This window comes from Poecile atricapillus, chromosome 3 (assembly GCF_030490865.1).
Source record: "Poecile atricapillus isolate bPoeAtr1 chromosome 3, bPoeAtr1.hap1, whole genome shotgun sequence".
NCBI classification, from domain to species: Eukaryota; Metazoa; Chordata; class Aves; order Passeriformes; family Paridae; genus Poecile; species Poecile atricapillus.
Genome location: NC_081251.1, coordinates 72,106,337 through 72,125,422, shown reverse-complemented (window position 1 = coordinate 72,125,422; position 19,086 = coordinate 72,106,337). Strand labels below are relative to the sequence as shown.

Genomic DNA, 19,086 nt, shown 5'->3' with positions numbered 1-19,086 from the left:
CCTAAACGTCTTTTCTAACCTGAAAAATTCCATGATTCTATGTTAGGATGTATGCAGTTATTCAAAGCATGTTCTAAATCTACTCTGCATAAATGCAAAACTTGTGTGCTGCAGAGGGAAAATTAAGGACTGTTCGATAAGTTGGCACTGTGTGGGATTGAATGGAGTACCTTTTTAACATGACTTTGTTAAACGAAATCTCTAGCTATTTGAGGATTTTACTCAGTTTTTTTCCCCTTAGGACAAAATATTGAATGGGGAGCCCATCACTCTTTTGGAGCTTCTTAAGTGGAGTGGTGTGGGGTGATGATGGTAGATGCAAGGGGGGCACTGTTGGCTGACCTTTTCTGTGTGCCTCTGCAGCAGTGGCGAGTGGAGTGGTGTGCGCAGGGAAGCTCATTAGCTGTTTATCATGTCTGCACTTGCTCTCAATAGGATTAGATGATGAGGCTGTAAAATGTCAGCACCTTGTCAAAACTATTGCTCTGTGACTGCTTCTGCTGCTGGTGATGTAGGAAATTCTGTGTAAAAGTTCAGCACTGACGCAGTCTAACACATCATTTATCTTGTGCAGGCACTATTTGTGTTCTTAGAGATTGGTATAACGGAGCTTATTTCTGTCTCCTGCCTTATGCCATTTATAGTCACTTTAGGTGTGTTACATATTGCAACAAACTGCATTGCTCGATTGGACCAGGCCAGTTAAGTCTCTGTGGATAAAAAGGAAATACTTCAGTTTTGCTAGAATGCCACTTTTTAACTTCAATATATGGGACCACCAGGCAGGATGCTGTAAGAAATGCTATGGAGATCAGTGGGGTGTGTCCAAGCAGGCCAGCTTCAGATTACTGATGATTTAAGTAACAACATTTTTGGGTATTGTATGAAGAATTTTAATTAGAATGCAAACTAAAGGAGCTATCCATATAATGAATTCTGTGTTTACCTGGTTTGTTTTGGTTTTTTTTTTAATTTGTTTTTTCTTTTTTTTGGTTGGTTGATTTTTTTTTTCTTAGCTTTTTAACTCAAAATATGGAAATAACATAGATTGTTCTACCTTTGTAAACACACATATATTTCTGAAATAATATCAAGGTACATAATATCAAGGATATAACATCAATATACTGTTCTGCACATCAGGAACAGTATAAGTAGAACACCTGTTTTTGTTTTTTTTTTCTTGAGAAAGCTTAAAAACTGTAATTAAAATAGATTACATATTTAATTTTAGGTTGGTAACAGAAAGGAAAAGCTTTGTACTGCAGGAGGAAGGTATCATGAATTGTAAATGTCTCACCCAGGATAAGACCTAAATACACCTAAAACTTGAAAGGAAAGCTGACCGTGAAGGAAGCAATCAGGTTTATGCAAGATGGTGGGAAAACACAGTAACACAGGAACAGGATGTAACTGAAGAATTAATCTCTTGCTGTTGTAGGTGAGGGGTAAAATGCCAGAAATGGAAACAAAGTTTCCTGATTATACTGGAAAATTAACAGAATTTGCAGTGAATAAGCTTATGGTTATCAGAAACAATTTTGCTAATTTCTTTCTTTCTGTTTTGTTTCTTTCTGTGTTTCTCTGAACTCATACCCTCTCTTGGTCAAACTGGTTTGTTTTTTTTTCCATTCTGCAAATTGCCTGTTTGAAATTTGATACCTTCAGTTTGTTGCATTTTACTACCCTTTTATTATTTTTGGTTCATGCCTTTTTCCTAGGCTCTTCTAAGGAAAGGGAATAAGCAGTAACTGCAAAACCTCTCACCTTGTATTTTCTGCTGCAGGTTTTGCATGTCCATACACAAATTAAAACAAACCTGCAAATATAAATGCAAATTCTGACATGAACAAACTAGGTATGCACTATGTGAGAATTGATTATCAGCTCATCCCTGAATGAGATGTAAATTCAGAAGGAGCTGTTCAGAGCAGCAGGAGTCCTTAAGAGAAGCTATGTAGAGTCTTTTAAAGATGCATGCTGTGGGTCAGCACGATCACAAAGATTGTCCTTTCCTGCTTTTAACTTAAGACCTAACTGTCCTAAAGTCCTGTTGTATTATTATGACAAATACTGCCGTTACTCACTTGACAACCTGAAACTAGTGACATTGTTCATCTTTTAATTCAGTTTCATAGCTGGCAAATGGAGGAGACCTTGATGGAGGAGACCTTGTGCTCTGGCTCAGGAATTTTTTTCAACCCTGCAGCTATTGGCATTAGTCATTCACAGACCAGATCTCTGCAGCCATTGCAGGAACCAAGTGCAGCTGGAACATAAGAGAGGTTAAAAAAAACAAACCTATGAAGCTGTTTTGTTTGTTTATTTAAAATCACACAGGAGAATGTGTCATAGAGGAACTCCATTCCAAGAAGCAACCAGGATAGCACATGGTGGTTCGGTTTTTGTTTTGCAGTCACGTGGTGAGAAATAGAGGTTGGCAAGTGAAGTACCTTTGTGCCATCTCACAGATCTGTGTTTATGAGGATAAATGGCCACTGTTGGTTCTTCTGACGTGTTTGTGCATTGGGTCTGTTGCATGGAAACAACATCACCTTAAGAAGAACTTTCACTGTGTTTTGAACTGCAGAAGCTGTGTTGTGTTAGGTGCTCTTTTTTCTTTGATCATTGAACATCCTGGCTGAGTCAGAGCTTCCTTTCTTTGGTATCTTGAATACATGCCCTCAAGGCTGTCAGTAGTGTAAAATTTGCCATCTGACTGAATGACTTTTAAAACTCTTTATTAATTATGAAGGCAATTGGGGGTAGTCAGAGAGGTCAGGAAGATTACTTGTCACAGGAATAGTTTTTTTTTAAGAACTCATGTAAAACATTGGGTGCTCTTCAGAATTACTACATTTGGAGCTGGTGAGTTGGAATAAAACCCCAAACTTCAGAACAAAAACCTTGATTACAAAAGTGACTTTGGTACATCCCTCAGGTCCCCAAGTAGAAGCAAAATAAATGTTTGTGAATTTCTCACCCACAATTATTCATCTGCAAAAAGGCCTGTCATTTGTCACATGTCTGTGTGTTTTTAATAATATAAAAAAGGCTTGATTACCTGTTCTCTGCAATGAGAGATTAAAATATTGTTTGCAATTCTTTGAAGGGCCTTTTGTTCCTGTTTGGGGAAATAATTTAACTCTCATAGGCACCTGCTGATAGGGATTCTATATTTGTTTCTGGGGTTTTTGGGAAAACAGACTAATCTTGGTATTACCTTTTTCCCTGAATTTGGTGTGTATTCAACTTTAAACAAAGTGCAAACAGTACTAACACTTCAGTATCTGAAATACATCACTTCAACACATGCAGCTAGAAGAGAACAGGATTTTTTGGTGGTCATGGATGTGTCAAGTGGCAATTAGCTAATGAACGAAGCATTTAGGGCTTTATAGAAGAAATTTACATTAATTTAATTATGATATAACAGTAAATCTACTCAGTTTTTGAACTGTTACTCAATGAATAGAAGCAGATATTTTTTCCAAATTTATAAGCTCATATAGACTTTTGTTCTAGTATTTTTATTTGTATTTGTTAGTTAGTACTGTTTTATAAATAAAATATAATATATATAAAATATATATAAAATAAATCCCTGACTGGAATTACTCTTTTAAGCCATTTTCACAACAGGATATCCAGAGCATTCCTGTCTGTCAGGGGAGCTGGCTTTATCCTCTTTCAGTGTAAGTTATAAAATTAACCTTTGACTTCATGCTCACAATCAACAAGATGGTTTGATTGTTTCATAGCCCCAGTTTTAGTTTAATTACTCAAGTTTTTACCCCTTCTTCCTAGAAAAAGACCTCTGAATCTTAGGGATTGTTATCAAGTATGCAGAGAACTTGAAAGGAAAAGATTAAGGTGTGAATTACCAGTTTCATCCTAATAGGACATTGGATTTAGTTTTTGTATTAATACTTCTAAACGTACTGTGTGTACTTCTTTAAATTGATGTTGTACCTGGTTAATTGTTTGCTTATTTCACGCGTTCTTCCCTTCCATATGCTTCCAGAAACAAGTTCTTTAAGTTCACCATGCTCCCCATATTCTGTAGAATTATTTTTCTGTTTGGGATTTCCACAAGAATATGATATTTTTTTTTCTGGATTGTGGTGAGGATTTCTAGGTTTTGGTGGTGGGTTTCGTTTTGTTGTTGCTTTCTTTGGTTTTTTGGGGAGAGGAGAAAGAAGGGATTTTTTTTCCTGTGTTTGTTTGGGTTTTTTTAATGACAATGTAACTTGCCAGCCCAAACATGAGGATAAGATCGAGCCTTGCCGGTGCTGTTTTGATTTTGTAATGAATCAGCAAGTGGGCAGTTTCACATGACTCGCCCTGTAAATAATGTGCCCCACCCTTCATACAGGGATCCTGGAAGAAACTTGCTGGCTATATCTTCCTACCATCTTTCTAATGGCTGCTCTTGGCCTGTGATTCCTGCTGCAAGGCTTGGGGGAGGAGCTTGGTGAGAGAGCACAGACTCGTGTCTCTCTGCTCGTGTCCTCACCATCAGCACAGGCTCCTCCCTAAACAAAAACACAGAGAGAAACAGGACAAAGGATGAGAAAGAAAATGAGTTTGAGAAGAAGCAGCTTATTTGGGAAGATGGCAGGTGGCACTGGTATTGCTAACCTTAACAGCCAAGAAACATGAAATCCTTTTGAACATGTTTTGTAACTGTTGAACCGAGATTTAAAGGAGGAAATGAAGTAAACAAAATTTTAGGAGGAAACTTTCACCTTTTATTTGAGCCATCATTCTGGGTTGTACCTTCTATGCATGCATGGAAACATGCACATCTCAGGTGGAATTAGATTCTGTTTCCCCTAATATGACTCCTGCAATTAAGTAATTTCTATTATTTACTCATTCTTTAAATAAAACTACCTTTTCCTCTGTCTTACACATTCATTTGACTCTTGGATTGAGTGCTCTGCTGACTTTTAAAAAATATTTTTCATTTAAGAAACCAAATTTCTTGCTAAGTTTCTTAGGGAAACTACTTTTTTTTCTTAGAGCTGCTTAGGTAGATAAGGAAAAATGTCTTGAATATCAGCTGGCAAAAAAGTGCTCAAGCTTTTAGGCAGAAAAATCTCCTTTATTTATAGATACATGTTCAGAAGATATCTCAGTGTAACTCTCTAGTTCTTATGTAGAAAATAAATTTTTAAAACATAGAAGGGAGCTGCTATACTGGGTCCCTGTCACTTGTCTAGTACAAGCTATTTATGTAGAATAAATGTAATAGAATATCAAAATACTTAAGCAATTACTTTTTTACCTTACATCTGTAATTTTAAGAGATGCTGGTAAAAATAATAGTGTTTTTAATTTGTGTTTTTGTCCATGTACTACAAAAAATCCAAACCTATAAAAGGTAGTCTTAAAAACTATTCCATTACTGGCAGCTCAACTCATAAATAAGCCAATTTTGGAATAAATCCAAAACAAGAACATAAGGGGAAAGGTATTGTTGGATGGTGTAGTGAAATGGGATGGGGTTTTTCACCTTGGGAATTATTTGCTGAAAATAGCGGATGTCCTAGCATTAAGCTAAAATATCACGTGTTTAAACATCCTTCTACCTGCACATGGAAATACCTTGTTTCAAGGTCTTGGGTCATTGAAATGTCATATTGTAGCTACTTCTGGAAGAGGGACTTACTAAAAAAGGAAAAAGTAAAATATTAATGTTTTTTGCAAAGCAGTTGTGAACAGGATTTGTTACCAGTCTATTTGTGATGGTAACTTTAATGGAGTTTTTTAAGGCTTATTTAATAGTGGGAGATAAGATTCCCTAATTGTGAGAAGGTGACAGTAAATGGCAGACAGACTGTGGGCAACATTCACATGGTGGTGTTGAACAAAAGGAAGGAGCACAAAGCAGGAACATGTCAGCTAGGGTAGGATGGCAGGAGGAAGCAAGGATCTATGTCTGTACATACATATAAATGTGCCCACATAAAAAAATACAGAAATATAAAAGAACAGAGGAGCCAAACACTTAAAATGGAAAAGGACATTACTTTTACTGTGTAAAGCAGTAAAGTGGGGTGAGTTGAAATTGGAAGATCTGATCAAGAAAACTGTTTACCAAAAAGTTTGAGGGCAGATTTGATCTCTCTGAGAGCTGTGGAAAATTCCAGGTTGGTTCTTCATATATGATAGTCTTCTCCACAGATAGCAGAGGGAGATTCTCACAGATGTTGTCATGTTGAGTGCTGCTGTATCTGGTAGTTTACAGCTTATCCACAGAAAAAGCCAAAATTTCGTAATAGATTACTGCTCCTGTTACATCAGAAGGTAAGTCAGGGAAAGAGTGAGTGATGAAATCTACCTCTCTGCAGCCTCTGAAATTATTTATCTTAAAAGATCCTGAGTATCTTTTATCTAGTGTTTTTCTATTGCTTGTGCCCAGAATGCTTTACCTGAATTTTGTTGATTAAATTATGGTGTTTAATTGGCCTTGCCAGCTCCCTGTTTGTGTTCTGGTTTGTGAACAGCAGTGTTGAGTGTGAGTTTGGTTGCTGCCTATTTATTTTGCTTTCCCCACTGCTGCTGTAGAGTACTATAAAGGAATTGCCATTCTGAGTTGCTTCTGGTCGAATATATATTTAAAAGGAAAAAAAAAAAAAATTGCAGGTCACTTATTGTGCTTTTGTGATTATAACATGGAAAGCCTCCTATGCCTTGAGGTTATGTCTAGTTTTTTTGGGTATTTCCACACTCACCTGTTATTCAAATCTATATTCTCTTATTTTTAGTTTAGACTATTTCTTTGATCCAGGTAAAGTCTAAATTTGCTTCTTCCTGCATATTTCTATAAGCTGAGGTCCTGGCACTGTACAGGTCAGCTGAGGGTATTAAGATTATTCTAAGAGACACAGGATTCTACTTCTGGTACTCTTGGTTACAGCCTCGTTTTCTCACTGACAAAACTATTGTCTAATCATGGCCCTCTTGCAGCATGATACCTGTTTGCTTCTCTTGAAGTGAAGTCATCTCCTTAAAATGGCTCAGAAAAACTCTGCTAAAACCACCTCTGTCATGTGTCTGTTCCTTTAATGTCCTCTTTGGCATTTCTCTGTTCATGGATCAGATATACACAGGCATTGACTTTGTCTCTACAACGTTTTTTAGCCTAGTACTGCCATGGCTGTTTGTTCCCGCTTTGCTTCTGCCTTTTTTTCCACCAACAGTGCCAGCTTCAGCTTTCTGCATATGAACTTTTCTCACATGCTTCCTCCAAATCTGCTGTCTGCACATAAGGATAGATTGACAACCTGTGAAATCTCTGTCTGAACATTCAAACTTTTTTTTTTAGATCTCACCTTTGCTGTAATGCATAATAAAAGCACCATTTGCTAAGTAGGTAGTGAGAGATAATTGTGGCAGGTAGCTGTAGATGGCATACAAATCTGGTTCAAGCTACATTTGTTATCCTATCTTTCATTCCCTTTCCAACACACCAACTCCTTTTGTCCCCCTGCGGGCCTTAATTTTAGAGTGTAAGTTCTTTTGGACAGAGCAGTTACTCATATATTCATAGAATCACAGAACAGTTAGGGTTGGAAGGGACCTCTAAAGATGACCTAGTCCAACCCTTCTGCCAAAGCAGGATCACCTGTTGATCTTCTTATTGACACCACAATCCTGTCTGGTTTCTTTCTTTGCTTATTTAATGATTTGATCTGGAGTGATTCGTAACAACAGTTGCTTTGTCTTGAACATTAATTAAGGAGCCTGATTCTCACAAAATGGAGAAGTGGGAAGTTCAGTTTTAAACAAGTATCCACTACAAGTCCTCCTGGGCAGGGCTGCTCTCGATCTGTTCATCTCCCAGCCTGTGCTGATACTGGGAATCCCCTGACCCAGGGTTCCCCTGACCAAGATGCAGCACCTTGCACTTGGTCATGTTAAACTGCATGGGATTCCCATAGGCCCAACTTCTCAAGCATGTCCTAATCCCTCTGGATGGCATCCCACCCTTCAGGTATGTCAACTGCAGCACTCATCTTGGTGTCATCCTGCAAATCTGCTGAGGGTACATTTGATCCCACTCTCTATGACATTGATGCAGATATTAAACAGTACAGGTCCAAGTGTGAGCCCATGGGAGCATTGTGGGGATCTGATCGGATCAGTATGTTTCTGAGAATACCATGATGTTTTATATTGAAATAACAGAAGGTTCTGCATGAAAAATGCAGATGGAGTAAGAACTTGAACGTGTTTGTCTGTGTCTTTGGTCTGACTTTCATACTTCAGAAACGTGCTGTGTTAGATTATGTTTCAGTGTTATTTCTGGATTATGTTAGTTTTTACTTTTTGCTGGTAAGCTTCAAATAGTCTCACCTAAAAGATTTTTTAAAAAAATAAATAATTGTGAGCATGGATCATTGCTGGAAAGTTTGAAACATGAGCTTATTTCTGCTGTTTTTGCAGGACTTCAAGAATATGTTGAAGCAGTTTCGTTTCAGTATTTTATCAAAACACGATCTTTGATCAGTGTTGAAGAAATCAACAAACAACTAATATTTACAGCAGAAGACAGAGAAGAAACAACAAACATGGTAAAATTCTTTCTTTTCTCAATTGACAAACATCTTTTTGGGATGGAAATGCAGCAAGAAGGCTTAGTCACGTTTTTGGCATCTGATTAAATAAGGCCAGTTAGTGGAATGGGTTTAGATATACATGTGGGCTTTGACTCACTTGTTCAAAACATGCCTGTTATTCTGATAAGTAGTAAACTAAATCCATGGGATACAAGTTTATAAATTTCACATCCTTTTTATTCAGAGCAAGCTGAACTCTTTCTGATACGGTGAAAGATCCAGGACAGTGAAATACTAGCTAACAGATGTAGCGGAGGGGTTTTTTAGTGCCTGGGACTGTCTGTAATACCTTCTGGTGTATAGTGATATTGCAGAAGCTGGGGGAGATAAACAAATCCAAGGCAGGGTGAACTCCATGACTGAAATCTTACTGCTGGTATTAAACTAGTGACTGGAGGCAACGTGTTTGCCTTGTGCATTTGTCTCAGCTGCATCATTTTTAACTCTCCTGGAGCTGATTCCTTTCTGAGGACAAGCTGGTGTCCCACCATACCTTAGCCCTAATACCATATCTGCTGTTTCTTGACCGGCCTGTACTCCTACCCTGCCCTAAATAGCTCATAGGGACAAGCTGCTGTCACCAAGCATGGTAAACTGGCTGCAGTTTGATTGTTGGCAGGGAACAACAGTGATGTGGTAGCAATCTATAGAAGTGCACAAGCAGTTGAGATGCAGTGTACACTAATGCTGCTTTACATGAATTTCTGAGTCTGCTTCTGCTGAAGAGATTCTGCTGTAAAGCTCTTCTCATTCTCTCTTTATTCTCTTGGTAAGATATTTGCAGAGAAGCCTGATTTTTTAGCTTAAATTTGTTTTTTCCAGAGGTAATAACTATGAAGTTGTTAACTCCAGCGTGCACACCTCTGACCAGATCTGTCAGTTTGGGTAGACAGCATATTGTGGGAACAAGTGAACAGAAAGAAACCTGCATTGTCTCTCACGTTACCAATATTATGGCAATAAAAAGTATTGGAAACTTGGATATAGGAGCAAACTTGTAACTTTGTAATGGTTTGCTTCATGAAGATTTTTGTTTGCTAATTTAATGAGCTCAGTTGATATAAAACAGATCTGAGAACACTATAAGTACTTGTAGGGAATATATTTTGAAATTCAAGATACTATTATGAAATTATATTATTTGTTTTCATAATGCAGGCTATTTTTGTTTGATTTGCTCACTTTGGACTGACTGTTTAGGAAGAAAATCTTTCAGGCTGAGATCTATTAGATGAGAGAAAACCCCTAACAACTTCAAGTAAATGTTGCTGCAAAGATGTGATAATTCTGTTTGCAAATAGAGATGGTAGAGATAGGGTATGTTTATCATACTTGGTAGAATGAAAATGACATCTCAAGTAGAAATTACCTTCTTATATGCTGGAAGGAGATTAGTACTTCTGAAATCAGACCATGTGGAGGTGCCATGCAATTTAATTTTCCAGAATGTTTTGAATTTCCAGTTATGTTAGAAGAGTTAGGGTGTAGTTGAACCATTACACATGGCTTTCTCACAGTTTCCTGTACTGGAATTTCTTCTGTTCTGTCCCCAGACCTCCAATTCCCATGATAAACAACCCCATACGTGGAGCCTGAAGGTAACACCTGTGGATTACCTGCTGGGAGTGGCTGATCTGACAGGAGAGCTGATGCGGCTGTGCATCAGCAGCGTTGGGAACGGGGACATAGACACTCCCTTTGAACTGAGCCAGTTCTTGCGACAGATTTACGATGGGTTTACTTTCATTGGCAACACCGGACCTTACGAAGTCTCTAAGAAGCTCTACACCTTGAAACAGAGTCTGGCAAAAGTAGAGAATGCCTGCTACACATTGAAAGTACGGGGATCTGAAATCCCAAAGCACATGTTGGCTGATGTGTTCTCCACAAAAACGGAATTGATTGACCAAGAGGAGGGACTTCCTTAAAATCAGGAGGCTCTTGCTACTCAGAAGGGAAGAGGACATAGAGAAAGCTCTTCAGTTGTGGTTTGTGGGGTTTTGACCCTTCTCAAAGCTTTTTAGGTAGAGACATTTTTAGTTTTATCTATGAGAAGGCTGTTTGCAGTGGTAATTTGTAACCAAAAATACTTTTTATGATGTTCAAGAGAAAAAATGTTTGACTTTGGCCTCTTGGTATAGAATTTCCTGAATTGCTCTATTGTATCTTCTTTCAGAATCACCAAAATTTCCACTGCACTCTACTCCAGTGGCTGTCATTTGTGTGACTCACCTCCAACTGTCGTTGGTACAAGTTTTCATCAAGCACAGCAGTGGAAAGAAAATGGTTAGGTGCTCTTATTTAGCATTATCCATAGGTTTCTGCTGACCCATTTTCTGAGTATTTGGGTTTTGTACTCATGTCATACCTACAACAGTGCACCTGTGCATAAGTGCATTGATTTGAAACTGGGGTGGTCTCAACAGTGCCATGTAATTTAAGTTTTCTCTAATTAGTGCTTTAAAGTACAAAACTAAGTCAATTTTTTGCCAATTGATAATGAAGCTAATTGCACCAGGTAAGTACTACTGTCACCCATTATTGTGGGTCTTTGTTAAAGCTGAGCTCTCTTTGAGCTAACACTGGTACTTCGCAGCTTTGAGATGAGCTAGGAAATCCACAGAAAATAATTGTGGAAAGTATTGTTTTACATTTTTTGTAATACAGTTTAATGCAGAATCTGAATATTGCTGTTTGTAGGCAGAAGTTATCATACAAAGTATGTAATTTGGTGTTAGGACAAGCAGGTTTTGGCCAGAACAAATGCATTGCAGTGCTGGAAGTCTGTCGTCCATTGTTTGTGCTGCCCTGAGGACCTCCAGTGGGATTGAACTGGTATAAGTGAAAAAGGGCTAGCCAAGCTTTAAATATATGTTAGCAGGAGCTATGTCATGTGCATGTTCCTGTGGAAAGGAAATTGCAAACCGAAGTAAGGCAGGCATTCTGGTTTCCACATTTATCTTTGAGGAGGGTATGTCACTGTTGGCAAAAAATCAGGGCTTTATGCTGGTGTCTGAAGTTATGAAAGTCTGATAATGTGCATAATGCTAAAGGAAAACAGATAAAACAACATGATCTCTAGACTCCAGGAAATAGGCCTCCCAACTGCAATTGAAAATACTGCATGTTTTTTATTTCCACTTCCATATGCTGTGATACTGCCAATATTTTTCCCAAGAGCATGTCCTGAGTAGCTGGAATCGTCTGATATATGGATAGGAATGGGTAAATACATTTCTGTCAAATTTTTCCATTGTTTCCACATAAAGTAGTATGGGGTGGATTGAACAAGGAGTGACATTTTTCCTATCGTTTAATACTGTTTTTTACAATAAATTCTGAAAAGTAGTCACTGTCTCTATTTGGTCCTTTTGCCTGTCAGTCCAAGTGGTAAATTATGGTGTGAGTTTCCCACTGTGAAAGACTTCACTTGGAAGTTTTGCTGCATTCCTATATTCATACTTCCATGGACACTTTCTAATGCTGAAATTTTTTTCTCCCTTAACTTTATTCTGTGGTGTCTAAAAGCTAATTAGAATAGAAACTTAATGTGAATCTCTTGAATAAAAAAAATGCAAAGGATTCAGATGAAAAGCAAAGCAAGTATATCCCTGGAACAAATCTGCAACAGTACCCATGTTTCTACATCTCACCTTTTTTTTTCTGCTCTCTTGATGAGAGAAGGGGAAAGAAAGGAGTCTAGTCGCTAAAAAGGAATAGTTTTGGGGTGTCACCCCTCTCCCTGACATGTATACATCTAGCATTTCAGTTGATGCAGTTGATGCTACAGTGCAGTTGTGTCTCTTCTGGTACACTAAATTTACTGCAAGTCATTGCTTGTTTAGTGTAAGTGTGTGAAACAAAAGCAGATGCTGATAGACGTAGTGTGTGATATTCAACAGAGGTCTGTCTCTTGTCTGTCTTAGCAGCTATCAGGGGGAATTAAAAAACATTCATGGCACAGTTTGAAAAGGGATGAGATGAATTCCAACACATTGCACTGCTTGGCTCAGTGACATTCTGCCTCTAGCCATGGAATGAGCACACAGTGGCCACCACTTTAGTCAGCTCCTGCTTTTATATAGTCATTCATTATTTTAAAACTACAGATGTCTAAAAAGAGTACTTTTTTACCCCTAGCAATCTTTAGAAGTAGATGCTCTTTCAACAAGTACATACTGGTTCTAATGATTTTGAGATGTAAGTTTTCGGTAAGGCAAGAGAAATTTTTTTTAATGGCAGCCACGATTTCTAAAGTCCAGGCTGCCTGCCCATAATCAGAAGCTGTCAATAATTTTTGATAAGGAGCAAAGTGTATGTGCAGTGTATTAAAACGCCAGCACAGATGGGAAGTAGCTAATGGCCTGCAAACCTCCTGCTCAAGGAAATATTTTCCCGAAAAAACAATTGCACTGTAGCTATTTGAAAAGTGACAGACATTTATCAGCAAAACAAGCTGCTAAACAAGCAATGGCAATTTTCCCATTTCTTATCCCATTACTCTGTGGAGCTATTGATACGCTTGGTCTGCAGCCAGAACAGGACTACGTCATAGCAGATGTTTCACAAGGGCAGCTCTGCGTGCTAAAAATCATCTGCCTTTCTGGAATCTCCCTTCTCAGAAATTATTTTTCTTTATGGGTTCGCTTTTTTTTTTTTTTTCCTGACTGTTAATTTTCAGTGAGGAAAAATGCACCCGCATTTAGCTTTCCAGAGAAAACTGCCAGAGAAGTTATGCAAGAGAAACTTCCTGTTGACAAGACACATATGTCTGTCCACTTAAACTCCTGCTTACTTGGATGTTCAGTGAGTTTATTGAAAATCAAAATAAAATAAAATAAACCGGACCTTTTATAATATTTAGCATATTAGGTGCTTTATAGAATTCAGACCAGATTCTGGCACTGTCCTCAAAGAGTTTGCAGTTTAAGAGTAGGCAAAAGGTCAGCCAAGACAAACAAAAGGAAGATGGTAGAAAGGGGAGGGGATGAAGTGACAGGATTTTTACCAGAAGACAGTGTGTAACAGTAGGTTGGTTTAACACTTCCCATTTTGGAAAAGAAACTTGTCAAAACTTATGGAAGTCTGCAGTGAGACAGTAAAGGGTTAGTCGGGAAGGGTGAAGGCAGTGGAGACACAAAATGGAAGGAAGTGAGGTAGAGACAAAGGGGGGAAGAGTGGCAAGGAGTGGGACAGCATGGAGGAAGAGCAGGCTGAGCCACGGGACAGCGGGTGCACATGCAAGGAGGGTGGGACTGGGGAGGACGTGGGACAGGAAGACAGCCCTGCAAGAAGTTGGAAACAACACTTTGAAACCAAGTGACTCAGCTATAAGAGAGACCTGGAGTTGACCAAAGGAACTGAATTTAAAATTACCACAAGGTCCCCAATGCATTGATCTAGCCTTGAGCCATAAATAATGGGAACTTGATTTCCTGAGCAGCTGAGAACCTGCAGGTCCTGGACTAAAGCAGGGTTTGCAGGCTTCCAGTCATGCTGTCACTAATCAACAAGCACTCAGTTCCCATATGACCCAACTTCTCATTCACATTCGCTTCACTCCCACACTGGTAGACACGAACCTTGATGTTTGGATTGCCATCATCTTCAGCTACTAGAGACATGGTTAGATACAGTTTTTAACATAAAGGAATGCTTACGGTGACCACAGTTTCCCCTTGTGTGCTGTTAACGTGTCCATTTCGCTGGCATTGGTGCTTCAAACCCCTCTGTGCTTCTTCCCTTTCTTTACTTATCCTTTCTCAGGCTGTACTGTTCTTTTGAGCCATTGCCCATGTCCTTCCCATGGTTCAGTCCTTTCCGTGTTTAGCTGTAATCCTGGGGTGAAATGTGTTCATGCAGGAGGAGGAATCAATCAGTTTCTTTGGTAAGGTTGTCTGCTTGCACCTCCAGATTTGGGAATAGTGCTCTGACTCTGAGGGGAGAGGTCTGGTGTTCCTGCATTCGGATAAGGCCTGGTGCGCGTGTCCTGTGGCAGCCATGGTGCCACGTGTCAGAATGGGTGGGTGGGCAGGAAGATTTCATGTTGCTTTTGCAGGTGAGCAAACCTTGGTTGTTCTGAGGTTTGCAATCATCACGAGCCAAGGAAAATTGCCTACAAACATGAAGAAAGTTTCTTCTCCAGTTCTGAGGAAGGTTGTCTTAGAGGAGTATGTTTTCCCACAAATTCTACCTCTTTTTACCTCACGCATCATTCCTTTGAAAGGCCTATTTGCAGAATGTAGCAGAAGAGACTTGCTGATGACTTCTTCTGGAGCCAGTTGGTGCCTCCCTGAATGCTGGCCAAAAGTGATGTGATGGTTCCTTTCTCAGCTCCTCCCACAGACCAGGCAGGCTGGCTCTGGTGTCCCTTCAGCCACCCGGGGGGGCTGAACTCCGAGCCTCCGCTATTGGATTTTGCAAACCAGTGACATGTGGGTTCATCCTCTTTTTTCTTCGCCACTAGTGTTGTTGTTTTCATGTAATGCAGATGTTCATTCCTCCTAAAGAAAGACTCTGTTGTGTGTGCTCTACTCCTCCACTGGCACAATAGGTCAGATGACTTCTTGAGCCCATCATAAACTGTTTCTTGGCTACAGATACAGTGCAGGTTTTGGGGTACATCTAGCTTTGGGCACTTCTCCCATAGCCCTGAGCTTTCCTGCAGGCTTGCAAGTCCCTTTTAATCCAGGAGGGTCCTAATAGTTCCATTAAATTCTTCCTTAATGTCCTCTCCTCAGATGACCCCAACAAGAGAAGCTGAAAATACTGTTTTGTAAATTGCCCAGGTTTTTGTTAAAATGAGCCTTTTCATGCTCAGGGACAGGCCCAGGGTGGCAAAGGATGTGCTTGAATAGTCAGTTCTGGGAGTCTGGATGCCATGGGAACGTAAAGTCCCAGGAGTCTCCTTTTAGGAGACTTGCAGCAAGGGCAATTGGTAGGTGGGTTTTGTTGCACTGTATTAGGAGCAGCCAAGTAACAACACAGACTCTCTAGCTTGGTTGCAAAAGAGAGTAAGTTTTATTCTTCTAGACCTTCTTTTACAGACAGTTCTGAGCAGGTCCAAAAAGGTAAAGCTTTCACTGGTCACCAAACCAACACATCACCATCACTGGACAGTTAGGAACACCACCCCCTGACCATTTCTTGCAAGTAAACAACAAGGTGACAAACAACACCTGCAAAGGTTGTTTTCCTTCTCTAAGGACTGTTTGGATTCCTCATGATTTCTCAGGCCAGAGTGTGAAAGTTATGTGACTTGGTTTCCCACAGACTCAAGCTAGTGCCTGAAGCCTACAGATCTATTTGACCACTGTCAGTCCCCACACGCTTTACTTTGCACCTCATACCTGGCAGTATGAGGTGACAGGCAGCAGATGCCGGGGCTGCATGAGAAGGTGAGTGAGATGGAGCCTACAGTAAATCGGCCAGGAGCCTGCAATTTAACCTCCAGCCCTGCTCCCACCAATGCAAGCCTGAGCTCCTTCTGCTCCTGAGAGCCAGCCAAGGGCAGAAGCTGCACCACCAAAATGCCACGGTCACTCGCATGTGCATTGTCTGTAAATGCCACGGGCCTGCATTTACATGTGCCCAGTGAGGAGGGGATGAGCAGCAGGATGAGCAGGAAGCACTGATACAGAACCTCCCGGTCACCTTCATAAAGTCCTGATGCCTGTTATTTTATATTTATTAATTATTTTATTTATGGTTTATGTATCTTTGCTGGAGGGCATGAAGGGGAGGGCAGGGTGCGGGCAGGATGTGTGCTAACACCTGTTTCCTCTGCCTCCTTCCCAAGCCTTTTTCCCAGCTTTTTCGGCATAGCCTCTGCATGGTTGATGGGCTGTTGGATAGGGAAATGTTGCTTTGCAGGAGCAAGAAAAACCAACCTTAACAGGGGCTGTGCTCGTTTGAACTGATCAGGAAAAGCAGGGCAGCTATAAACCTTCAATTTATTTGAGATACATGCTATAACTTCCCTGGGCCTGCCTTCCTACTAGAAGGATGAGTATTTGTCAGTCACTGGAGAACGTATAATTTTTCTGCCACCTAGTGTCCAGCCTTTGGAATGCTGAAGCTTTTGGCTGTGACTTACAGGTTATTTATTGTTTTCTATTTTAGTGCTTATAAACACCACTAGTAATGTGGTGTAAATTTAATTTTTAGACTGAAGTACGTCTCTGATAGTAAGAATTTTTATTCTCTGCATACTCTGCTATTTGGAAATCTGGGGAATTACAGAGAAGAGCATATTTTTATTTTATATCTCATCATATGTGTGTATGGTGTTTTGAAGACAGATAAATAAAAAGCCATGAGAAACTGACCAGGTGTGTTCTTGTAGATCTGTGAATTATACAAATGTTATTATTTGAGCTAATACTTTGAAGAAGTACCAGTGCTATAAGGATTTCTAGATCAGAGTCCTAAATTCCACACTACCTATACAAGAAAATTTTTTAGCTGTTGAACTCCTGGTATAAAATAAAATGCTTCTGCATGTGTGAATGTGCCTGTGTGCTTCCCTGCCCGGACTGTTGTTGTCACAGAAACCCTGCAGGTAGAAACACGGGAGGCTCCAAACCCACTGTGTGTCTGCAGGAGAAAAGAAGTGGCTGTGCTGTGCTCCCTGAACAGAAGGGGGCTAGGGTTGGTGGTTAAGCCCTGGGACATTTCCCAGTTAATGCTAAAGGTGATTTGGTCCCTTGTGTTGTCCTGGGCCTTTGTCTCTCCCTTGCTCTGTGCTGCTCAGGGGTGTCCAAGGCCAGGAGAGACCTGGCATGCACCACAGCAGAGGGATGATGAAACATTAGGCTTTTAAAGGGGATAACCCAGCCACAGTTGTCACTTGGATTGCCCTAGTGGAAAGGCATTGATAGCAATCACTTATAAAATTGCATCCATAGAAATGATGGCACTGTCACCCTGGAGATTCTTCTTCTAAAGGTCGTTCAAGGGTAATTTTAGATCCTTTTACAGGATACCCACTCTGGGACTGAAAGACAGAGAACAGCATAGATCTCCTGTTCTTACACTCACAGTTCATGCCTGTCCTGTACCCAGCTCCAGGGTGGAGGGCTGGCACGCTGGAAAAGATCAGGTGGGGCTGGTGTGTCTGGACCCATGGCTGTAGACATCTGTTGCTACCCAGGCATTCTGCAGTACAAAATTAGCCCTGTTTTATGTCATATTGTCACAGTCGTATCTGAGCATCTTCGACTTTTTGTAGCTTAGCTGGGGGCCAGATACCTCATTAATGTAAACTGCTTTCTGGATTACAGCCATGGGAGGAAGGAGATGCTGGTTTGTTTTAGAGCAGTTCCTTTGCCTCTGGAAGATCACAGGTTTCAGAGGGATTTCCGTCTTTTTCTGCCACCACTTAACAAAGACATATTTCGTTTGTGAACCTCCGAATGCTCGGGACCCAACATACACATGTATAAAGGTCAAAGATGGTCTCAATCCTTATGATAAACTCCAGTGAGATTCCAGCTGGTGTCTTCAGTAAAAAGAGTTTGAAATCCCCAGCTTCAGCAAGGAAGTTAGTGGTATCCTTAAGCTGCCGAAACTCAGCAGCTACATCCTGCAGCTTCGCCTCAGGTCAAAGCTCAAAGCTCTCCCTGAGGTCATCAGGAGCTCTCAGAGCTGAGCTTGAGCTCCCTCTGGGCAGCAGCAGAACTCAGAGACAGGCAGCTATGAAGGTGTCTCTGAAACTCGGCAGCCCTCCCCTGGCCTGCCTGTGGTCCTGCTTTTCTGATTCTGTTCTCTTTTGCTTTTGGGAGTCACATTTTCCTGTAGGGTGTTACCATGGACATTTGCTGATGCAACACCTGAAAACGGGATAACTGATACATACTTGGATTTTTGCCTTATTTCCCGTGCGCTTCCCTCCCGCTGCCTTGTGCACACATAGGGTGCATACACATAAAGACGTGGAAAAGAAGGTGAGCTGTGAGGTGAAAAAGTTTGGTCACGGTGAGACATCCACTGTAGCAAAGACAACAGGTGACTAAAAAATCTGCAGAGAGCAGTGTGGACCTGTGGAGTGACAGGATGGGGAAACAGACTGAGTGCAGGTAGATGTGAAACAATACACAGGGAGAAATAATCCCCATGTACCCCCTTCAAAATACTGGGATTTTTTCCAAGAAAATATCAATTCAGTGACTGCCAATAAGCAAAAAAACCCACAACCAGTCTTATGTTAGCAATTTTGAGGAATAAGAATAAAAGCGAGGATGTGCTGTATAAATGTAACTCTAGGAATCCCTGTCTCACGTGCTTTTGGGTTTGACTCTGACCCTTTAGTTCAAAAAGAATATAGCAGAACTGGAAAAAGTCCAAAGAAAGGCAGAAAGGATGACTAAAGGTAGGGAATAGTTTCTCTGTGGGAGGAAACTCTGCAAGTCCAGTGGGCTGGATAGGGAGGGTTTAATAGAGGCCTACAGAATTACGTGCG

At 40.4% G+C, this 19,086-nt stretch overlaps 1 protein-coding gene across 2 annotated transcripts in view; it reads left to right on the top strand.

The window, feature by feature from the left end:
* The window catches only part of TSNAX (translin associated factor X), a 56,508-nt gene extending 44,533 nt beyond the window's left edge, over window positions 1-11,975 (top strand). For both annotated transcript variants that reach the window (XM_058834017.1, XM_058834016.1), the window contains exons 5-6: window positions 8,455-8,582; window positions 10,181-11,975. In XM_058834017.1, coding sequence (XP_058690000.1) covers window positions 8,455-8,582; window positions 10,181-10,555 — 503 coding nt within the window. In that variant the 3' untranslated portion in view covers window positions 10,556-11,975. The remainder of the gene's footprint in view (window positions 1-8,454; window positions 8,583-10,180) is intronic.
* The last annotated feature ends 7,111 nt before the right edge of the window (window positions 11,976-19,086 follow it).